Source organism: Echinops telfairi, unplaced genomic scaffold (assembly GCF_000313985.2).
Source record: "Echinops telfairi isolate 266 unplaced genomic scaffold, ASM31398v2 ScPeMD7_7469;HRSCAF=8507_0, whole genome shotgun sequence".
In the NCBI taxonomy this organism is placed as follows: domain Eukaryota; kingdom Metazoa; phylum Chordata; class Mammalia; order Afrosoricida; family Tenrecidae; genus Echinops; species Echinops telfairi.
The window spans coordinates 84,178,704-84,188,868 of NW_022111372.1; the positions used below are offsets into that span (position 1 = coordinate 84,178,704).

The 10,165-nt window shown below is 50.5% G+C and overlaps 1 protein-coding gene across 1 annotated transcript in view; it reads right to left on the reverse strand.

The window, feature by feature from the left end:
* ABLIM3 (actin binding LIM protein family member 3) overlaps positions 1 to 10,165 on the reverse strand; it is a 144,739-nt gene that overhangs the window by 31,458 nt on the left and 103,116 nt on the right. The window contains exons 7-8 of the mRNA XM_045284718.1: positions 5,818 to 5,940; positions 3,322 to 3,393 (exon numbers count right to left, since the gene is read on the reverse strand). Coding sequence (XP_045140653.1) covers positions 3,322 to 3,393; positions 5,818 to 5,940 — 195 coding nt within the window. The remainder of the gene's footprint in view (positions 1 to 3,321; positions 3,394 to 5,817; positions 5,941 to 10,165) is intronic.

Genomic DNA, 10,165 nt, shown 5'->3' on the forward strand with positions numbered 1-10,165 from the left:
GCCCTGTCTGTGCGCTGGCCTGAAACACCGCCTGAGCATCGTGGCCCTGTCTGTGCGCTGGTCTGAAACACCGCCTGAGCATCGTGGCCCTGTCTGTGCGCTGCTGTGAAACAGCGATGACTCATCGTGGCCCTGTCTCTGCGCTGGCCTGAAACACCGCCTGAGCATCGTGGCCCTGTCTCTGTGCACTGGCCTGAAACACCGCCTGGGCATCGTGGCCCTGTCTCTGTGCGCTGGCCTGAAACACCGCCTGGGCCGTCCTCTCGCTTGTTCTGAGGTCTGAGCCCTTTGTTCCGGCACTCGGTCAGTCCACCTTGTCGGGGCCTTCCTCCTTTTTCACGGCCCTTTACCAAGTATGACATCCCTCTCCAGGGACTGGTCTCTCCTGAGAACACGTCCAAAGCCGTTGAAACCAAGTCTTGCCATCGTTGCTTTGAAGCAGCATTCTGGTTGTACTGCTTCTGAGACAGATTGGTTTGTCCTTTTGGCAGTCCATGGTACTTTCAATGTTCTTTGCCAGCACCGTAATTCATATGTGTCCATTCATCTTTGGCCTTCTTCATCCAATGTCCAGCTTTCACACGCCCGGTTGTAAGTCTTTTTGGGTCCCCTTAACTCTGCCTGCAGTCGACGGTCCCCTCAGGAAACGCTCCTCAGCTAAGCCCCCTCAAGGGTCCATCTGACGTCTGTCGACGCCTGCCTGGACAGACACCCACCTCAATGTTGGGGTGCAATGCAAAGGGCACCTCACCAGCAGAGCCCATTTGTCTTTTGCTCTGGGATGTTGGCCTTCTAGGGCTGAGAGCTCTTGGCGACTTGCCAACTCCAACTCAACCCTGACGATTCCTCATGCACTTGACCCCAAGCCTCCGAAATACCAGAGGTGCACTTCTTCTGAAAGCCTCCTTCCACGGCTTTGAAGGGACCCTGGAGACTCAGTGACTGGTCAGAGACCTCCTAACACGATAAGCCAGGACAGAAGGAAGCCCACGCACGGCGCCGGCCGAAGCCCAACTCCCTGAGGATGATCCTAGCAGTCCGTGGAGCTGCTGCAGCGAAGTTGGAAGGCTTTCTGCCTCTGGTAGGTTCACTTTTAATATCACGCTTTACTATCTGGGAAAACACAACCCATTTTCTAGCTTTCTGCCTGTGGTTACAGAGGCAGAAATGTTGGATGGGTTCGTCCCCCTATCTGGAGGACATGGTTGGGACGGCCTGCCTAAGAACATGGCTCATCAGATAGGGGTGTCAATCCCCAGAGGCACCATCAGAGAGGAGAGGGGGAGACCCAAGGTGCCCACGGGACAAAGTGTATCCGCCCCAGCTGGCGGGCACACGGGCAGGAGTCCCCAGGTGCTGCTGCTCCTCTGCAGTGGAGCTGCTCCTTAGGGAGCTTTCTCCAGGCCCCCAGAGCGAGCATCATGAGGGAGGTTCTTATTTAATGACGGTGAACGGGGCTCCCCAGCACACAGAGGAGTCCAGCCCGTGATTAACAGCGGCAGAACGCAGCGGCCTTCTGAGTTCTCGCCCTCGCATTCTGGTAAGGACCTGCTGAAGACAAGCTCAGGACTGTCAGTAACCTCAGAGTGCCGGCCCTGAGATGAAGCCCATTCACCCTGTTGTGGGCCAGCCCATTCATGAGCCAGGGGCAAGATCATCTCTCTTGTTCTTGGGCAGGAGGCGTGCACCGTCTGTCCTGTGGTCCAAGCAGCTTGCTGTTTGTGATGGCAGTAAGAGCCGTGTGGAAGCTGCTGTCCGCGATGGCATGGCTTTCTCTCCTTTGAACAGAGAGAGGGAGGAGAGGCACTGGTCCTCCTCATCCGGGCATCACCCGGGAGCGAAGAAGAAAATGGGTGTAGACTTGAGATGCAGGGGTGAGCATGCTCAACCCCCAACACTGGCTGCTTAGGCATGGGTTTCCCGCTATAGATTACCCGCGCCAATACCGGTACCAGTTGCTGTGGAGTTGATTCTGAGTCACGGAGCCCTGGTAGAACTGCGTGTCCCACAGGGTTTTAAGTGGCTGATATTTTCAGACATAGTCAGCCAGATTTTTCTTCCAAGGTGCCTCTGAGCTGACTCAAACCGCCAACCTTTCAGAGCACGAGACCTGCTTGCAACCTGCACGGAAAGCCGAAGCTATAGACCAGTTTCTCCAGACACAAAGGGGCTTCAGGAAGCTCCTGGAAAGTTCCCGTGGTTTTACAATTCCCTTTTCCCACCAACTTTTTGAAGCCTTTTCGCATCTGGTCTTCTGGGCTCTTTCAAATTGCGGAAGGCTGCAAGGGTCCCAGGTCAACCGGACTCAGTTTGCTTACTGTCAGTTCTCTTTATCTCAGCCTTGCCTACTTCCGCTCCCTTCTGTTACTTTCTGAGGAGGAGCCCTCAAACCTGGGCTTACATATTTCTTGTTCAGAGATGCCCTTCCCCAGCCAGCCCTAGACTGTCAGCTCCCTCCGTATACATGCTCAGAGCCTCCAGTACTTTACATCATCCTTGCTCTTATCATAACTGCAACCGATCGCTCAGGTAATGATTGAACACTACGAGGACAGGCATCAGATCTGTGTGGCTCACCTCCAGTTTCCTAAGCATCAAGCTCAGCACTTAGTGCGTAGTAGACACTCAGCACGTATTTGTTGAATGAAGGACTGGATGGATAGACAGATGGATAAATGAACTACTCATCCAAGGTACCTTTGGGGTCTTTTAAATCACTCTCACTCCTACTGCCATATCCCTGGAAGATGATGAGCCTTTCTTCATGGGAATGTCTTTAGAGATGGGAGCCCCTGGCACCTCCAAATGGTCTATGCCCTGGTGGGATTACTCACATGGTTAGAAAGCACTTCTGTATGTTTGAAAATTCATTATGATGAACTCTCCCCATTCACATAGCGGTTTCCTCCTTTCTGTTTCTACCACACACCTCTACCTCCACATCAGCATCCCACCTGATGCTCCCACTTGCTCAGGGCTCAGTTATGGAGGCACCTTGTACCGACGCTGGCCCTCATCAAGAGCTTGAGGGCCAGTTGCTGCCAGTTGTATGTCCTTTCTGGTGCTCCGACCGAACTGCCCCTGCCTCCTGTGACTCGTGTGTGCTTCTGGTAACTGGACTGGGCAGGGCCTAGATCTGCCCCGTTCCCTTCTGCATCCTCAGAACCTGGCAGAGAACCTGGCACATGGCAGGCATGCCTTTAATGTCTGTTGGCTGAAATGCAGATGGCTGTCTTTGGTCACTCTCTTGTCCTTAAGAACTTTGGAAACCAGGACTAAGGAGAAAGCAAAGCCCTTTGGTGGTCAGAAAATACTACGTACGCAGATGACTCGGTTGGGCGACCCGATGCTGGATCCAGGGGGTGAGATGGAAGTTTCAGATGTCCGCCTATGCTGTGAGGAAACACAGAGACAGAAGGGTGAGGGGCTGCACTGCAGGCTTGGTAGGCAGGGGGAGACGGGATGGAAGGGTGCAACTCTCCCCGGGAATGCTAGCCATACTGCGAAAATACTCTGGTTACTTCTCTATTTTCCCTAAGCATCCTGCCATTCAAATCAATGCCTGACCTTCCCGACACAATCACTGAAGACAAAGCGGGTGCATAAGCAAATGTGGTGAAGAAAGCTGATGGTCTCCAGCTATCAGAAGATATAGAGTCTGAGGTCTTAAAGGCTTGAAGATAAACAAGCGGCCATCTAGCTGAGAAGCAACAAAGCCCACATGGAAGAAGCACATTAGCCGGTGTGATCCCAAGGTGTTGATGGGATCAGGTATCAGGCATCTAAGAAGAAAATATCATATTCTTGTGAATGAGTGGGAGTGCAGAGTGGGGACCCAAAGCCCATCTGTAGGCAACTGGACATCCCCTTACAGAAGGATCTCGGGAAGGAGATGAGCCAGTCAGGGTGAAGTGTAGCAACCATGAAACATACAACTTTCCTCTTATTCTTTAATGCTTCCTTTCCCCCTCTATCATGATCCCAATTCTACCTTACAAATCTGGCTAGACCAGAGGATGTACATTGGTACAGATAGGAGGTGGAAACACAAGGAACCCCTCAGGACCAGTGGTAAGAGTGGTGATACTGGGAGGGTGGGGTAGAAAGGGGCACAAGGATCTACATATAGCCCCTTCCCTGGGGTACGGACAACAGAAAAATGGGTAAAGGGAGATGTCGGACAGTGTAAGACATGATAAAATGATAATAATTTATAAATTATCAAGGGTGCGTGAGGGAGGGAGGAATGGCGGTGGGGGGGGGGAGGGTGGCAGGATGAGGAGCTGATACAAAGGGCTCAAGTGGAAAGAAAATGTTTTGAGAATGATGATGGCAACAAATGTACAAACGTGCTTGACACAATGGTTGTATGTATGGATTGTGATGAGTTGCATGAGCCCCCAACAAAATGATTGAAAAAAAGAGACTAGCCAAATTGGGACATATAGTTGGAAGAAATAATTTAATTCATAACACACATTAATGGAATCCAATTGAAAGTCTAAAAATAAACACATTTCTATGTTCAACTGATCTTAGACAAGGTTACTAAGTCCATTTAATCAGGAAAGAGAGTATCAACAAATGGTGTTGGGAAAAAATGGATTTCCTGATGCAGAAAATCAAACAGAATCCATGCCTCACACTGTACATACTCAGAAGATTCAAATAAAGTGTATTAAAAGCTAAAAAAAGTTTTAAAATTAATTAGTTAAATAAATCAATGCCCGAGTGGGAATGAAATCCCAGAATGAACAGAGCTTTAGATTGCTCATGAGAAAATGGATTTACTCTCTTTATATTTGCAGCTGGTCTTTTTAAATAGGAAAGTTGCTCACAGAATCTGTCTTCTTTTGGTCCTCTCAGCCAGTAATGCATTTACACTAAGCAAATAGACTGTAGTACTCATTCTAGCTGACAAAACTTCACGCCTTGGCTCCCCATGCCGAGTCGTCCCAAATGGACAGGCACCTAAGGGACACACTTAAAAACAACAACAAAAACCGCAAACAAAAACCTTCTTGAACAACCACGACGATGGGTCAGTGGTTCCCTTGAGCAATGCGGTGTTAAGCTGGAAGATGGCAGCGACATTAAAAGCCAGCTGGGGACATAGGGGATGAGAGGCCACTCCAGATTATGAGGGGCGCTCATTCCTGGCAAACACAGGGCTGTTCCAGAGCGGTCACTTCCCTTCCCTTCCAGACCGCCTATCTTACAGCCCGTGAGCTCTCTCGGGGGGCTAGCTGCCTGGACTGCTTTCCCAGTGTGGGCAGTGGGTGAACGGGGAGGCTCCAGGGAGCTGAGCGTCAGTGGCAGGTTTGTCAGCAGTGCACCATAGGGAGAGAGAATAAATGTAAAATTCAATTTCAATCCTCTTGATCAGATCAAAGGGGAAGCTTCAATTTGGTGTCCGTGCAATTTCTACAACTCCTAGCAGTGGAAAACTCCCTTCCTCCCTCATCCTTTTTTTTTTTTAAAGACAAAAATGAAGAAGGCAGCATTATCTATCAGGAATTGATGCTAGTTTCATCTTCATTGAATTGGCTTCATGGTACCCGATCATGGTTTTGCACTTGGTAGAGTGCTCTTTGAAAAGAAGCTTGCTGAAATGAAAAGTCATGGCTGATGCAGAGAAAACGAGTGAGGGTATAAATGAGACAGGTGGTAGACACACACGTGGGGCAAAGCACATCCGGGTTGTGAAGGAGACGGGGCCTGGGGATGCTGCCCACGGGGGGCTGCCTGCTGTGAACCTGTGGTCAGAAGCCCCATGCACTGGTGATGCTCTGGTATCACTGGCATTAGCTTGCTTACCTTTAACTTCTTCTCTGCCCGGGCTGCCTGCTTGCAGATGGGGTGCCAAACCTCAGAACCTAAGGGGCCGGGAACACAACGGAAGCTCAGATGGATCCACGCCTTCAGCCCTCTGTGGCTCCCCTACCCCCCACCCACATTGCCTCACTCGTCTGTCTGCGCATTCCAACTCTGTCTCCCAGGGCACCTCCCAAACTCTCTTACCTGTCTGCTGGGAGGGCCATCTCTCTCCTCCGTGTTCCATCGCTCCTTAAAGCCCCGTCAGGCCCTGGGGCTCTGAGTCACGGTAGTTAGAGGGTTCACCACCCATCTAAAGTAAGGGCTCCTCCGGGCGGGGCCCGGGCTCTAGCCATCGCCTCATCTCCAGCAGAGCTCCCAGCGTGGGGCTGTGTGCTCAGTGGAGGCGCCACATGTGTTTGGGACATGTGTAGGGGATAGATGAGCAGCCCTGAGTGACACAGCAGCTGGCCAATAAATGTTTGCTGGGTGAATGGGTAGCAATGGGGGTGACATAAAGTGACAGGCCCTGGTGGATTTCAGGCCCCCTTGCTCTTCAAAGACGTTCGGCAGGCCACCAAAGTCATCCTGTTTGCAGGAAGGAGGTCTCATGGTGAATGTCCTGTTTGCTAGCACTGCCGTGACCCGCAAATTCCCAAGAGACTCAAGGCTTGTCAAATTTAGTACCCACATTTGAGGGTGGCCGGGGGCCCAGTTGGCCAGCCTCGGACCTGAGAGGCCAATTTGGAAAGGCATGAGCAACAGCTGGCTGGCCACATGCTGAGAAGAAGCCCCCACATATCACACATTCCCCAAAGCAGGGACAGGTGTCCCGGATTAGAACGCGAAATAGGAACATGTTATCCGTGTGGTGCCGCTCCTCCTGTGACCAGCTCTAAAAGGAGAGGAGCCAGCACATGGCTGGATTCCTGAGCGCCCAGATGGCACTTGTTTGTCAGACTTTGTTTCTAGACTCTTCTCTCCTCTGCGATTGGTTGCCTGGAATCCCAGGGCGACTGGGAAGCTGGTCTTGTAACCTGGGGCTGGTGGACGGTTGAGCAAGTACTCAGACCCGCATGGGGCGTGAGGGGATGGGCTTCGGGGCTCTTGCTGCTCCTCCACCCCTGAGTCATCCTCCTTCAGATGCCACTTTGCGCATCAGGGTGGCTATGAGGCCGCAGTGAGATGGTTTCAGAGATGATCTTCACACCCAAAATTCTAATCCTAGGGCCGGCCTGGTCTTGTGTAGACTAGGGACCCCGGCATCTTGTTTGAGGACATTCTTTGGTACCCCTAAGTTCTCAACAAGCCTTGGTGGCACCATGGGTGATGCCTTCCGCTGCTTGCTGAAAACCAGCTGTCCCAAGGGGAAAGGTGAGGCTTTGGCTCCTGTAAGGACTCCCAGCTTCCCAGCCTCCAGAAAGCGGTTCCACTCTGCCCTTTGGGTGGCTAAGAGTAGTACAGTGGTTCTCAACCTATGGGTCGAGACCCCTTTGGGGGTTGAACGACCCTTTCACAGGGGTCGCCCGATTCATAACAGTACCAAGATTACAGTGATGAAGTAGCAATGAAAATACTTTTATGGTTGGGGGGGTCACCACAACATGAGGAACTGTATGAAAGGGTCGCGGCATTAGGAAGGTTGAGCGCCACTGGAGTAGTGGGTTGTTTAAAAAAGGTCAAGTGCAGTGGCCCTCAGAGTCCAGTAGAGGGACTCGGGGGCTGCAGCTCCATCAGCAATCACAGGGTGTGTCCTTGCTTGCTGAATGTTATTAGAGAGAGCGTTTCCGGTTTCTTTCTGAGTTGTCCCAGAATCTACCAAGTCTCCCAGGCGTGGCTTAGCCCGGCAGCTCCGACAGGAAGCACAGGCTACAGGTCATTGTAGGAGGTCTAAGCTGGCCCTGCCGCTCCATTAAAGGGGCTCAGAGCTGGCAGGAGTCCTCTTGGGACCACACTAGCTGGTCTCTCCTGCCTTTTGACACACATGTCAATATGACATTGACATGCTCTGTGGAGCTGCAAATGGCCATTAGCTCCGGCACTCTGCACTCAGGAAAGCATGCTTCCATAAGCAGCCTCTCTCTCTCTGTGTGTGAATCAACAGAGAAAAAGAACATATAACTAACAATGAAACAAAGGAAACGTGAACCAGACCTCGGAAGTTGGCAGTGTAGCATCTAAATTATAGAAGGTCCACACGAGTCTGTTGGTAGTTTGTAATGAAGGGAAGAAAGGTGGCCTATTCACAAAGGCCTCTGTGACACTATGGCCTAAAGGAGCCCTGGTGGTTTAGTGCATCATGAGTTGAGCTGCTAACCACAAGGTCAGCAGTTTGAAACCACGAGTCGCTGCATGCGAGAAAGATGAGGCTGACTACTCCTATAAAGATTTTCCGCCTCAGAATCTCACAGGAGCCATTCTCCTTTATTCTATTAGGCTGCTATGAATTGGAATTGCCTTGATGGCAGTGAGGTTTGGAGTTTTAGCCTGGCGGCACTGTGGGTTTAGACCTTGGGCTGCTAACCACAAGGTTGGTGGTTCAAATACACCAGCTACTCCTCAGGAGAAAGATGAACTGTTTGCTCCTGTCAAGACTTAGTCTCAGAAACCAGTTGGACTCATCTCAAGGGCAGTGGACTTGGTCTCTTTGCTTTGAGCTATGTCACATAGGTAATGAAGGTAACGTTCAGAGAGTTAAATAGCCCAGTGAAGAAGGCGGTTATTTTCTTGTCCAGTACCTACACCGGCGACTGTTGTTTGCTTAGTAAAGACAGAAATAAGTGACTGGTTGCATTTTAAAACAAGAGACCAGGTAAAAAGCAGCCAGAAAAGGACAATAACTGGGATGAAGAGAGGACCCGAAATGAGGCTATACGGCAGGTGTTCACCTGGGGGAAGAGAAGACGTTATAGTGCATGGGTGAAAACAGGTTTTACATGAAGGGACTTTTAAAAATGTGCTTTTTATTTATTTTTTGCTGCTGCTGTTGAACATATCTTGGGCTATTTTAACGACTCTCTTATGAGAGGGAGGATTAACTTATGCTGTATGTCTTGCAAAAGACTAAAACTGAGAGCTAGAAGTTTCAGGGACAGGGCACTGAATATGTAAGAACAAGAAAACCCGAATCACCCGGCAGTGAGGCCCCGGTGGCAGAAGTATTTAAATACACTGGGTGGATGAGCCCACCGCAGAGGTATTGTGGAGAAGAGGCATCCTGAGGTAGTTATGCTCAAGGGCGTTTACTATCTTTGCCAACTTTTAGAAAATCTGTTTCCCCGTGGCCGGCTTCTCTGTACAGAGAAGAAAATTATTTGCTTGTGCAATCCCAACTGGAATGCAAGTTCCCCTGGGAGAGGGGTAACATCTGCCTATCTATCTGTAGATTTCTTTAAGGCTGACACAAACGAAAGCCAAGCTCCCTGTCATCTAGTCAATTCCAACTCACAACAGCCCTATAAAACAGTAGCACTGCCTCTGTGGAGCCCCGAGGCTTTGATTCTTTATGGGATCAGACAGCCTCATCTTTCTCCCATGGAGTGGCTGGTAGTTTTGAACTGCCGACCTTGGGGTTAGCAGCCCAAGGCATAACGCATGGTGGCATCTCAGTAAACATGCATGAAATGAAAGAATAGAAGAAGCATGAAAATATATTCTCTAAACTGGACTCAGAAATTTTGACAAATACTACCATCTAGAATCTGATTCAACTTCTACCATTCCCGACGGAGTGCATATGATCATGCTCCTTGGGTTAAAACCCAACCGAATGCTGTGGAGGTGGATTCAACTCAAGGCAACAGACTCCACGTGTGTCAGAGCAGAATGGTCCTTCAAGGGGTTTTCAAGGACGGCTTTCTCGGCAGTAGATTGCCAGGCCTTTCTTCTGATGCACCCCCCGGGTGCCCTGGAGCCTCCAACTTTTCAGTTAGCCTTTGAGTGCATGAGCCATTTGCACTATCCAGGGGCTTCTTCTCTGGAGTGGAGCTTCTCCAAGGGTGCCCTGTGGACCACCCGTTTGTCTCAGAGCCTGGAAAATGCACAGCCAGGGAAGCAAGCTGGGGACTCTGTGATTTCAATCAGCCCCCAGGTGATTTTAGGACACTACATTTGAGCACCACGGGGGCTAAGACCCAGGCAGCACTCCTAATCTGTTCTCTTGAAATGTTATGTGATAAAGAAAACCATTTGACAAGACAGAAGTCTGTCAGTTCTGGTATGAATTTGACGGTTTTTGCTGGTTGGCACCTGCTCCCCCTGGAGTCACACGTTCTTATCTTCTGAGCTTGCCCCCCACAGCGGCAGACTCTGCAGCTCAGCCTGCTCACAGAGGTGAGGGGAGAGAAGGGTT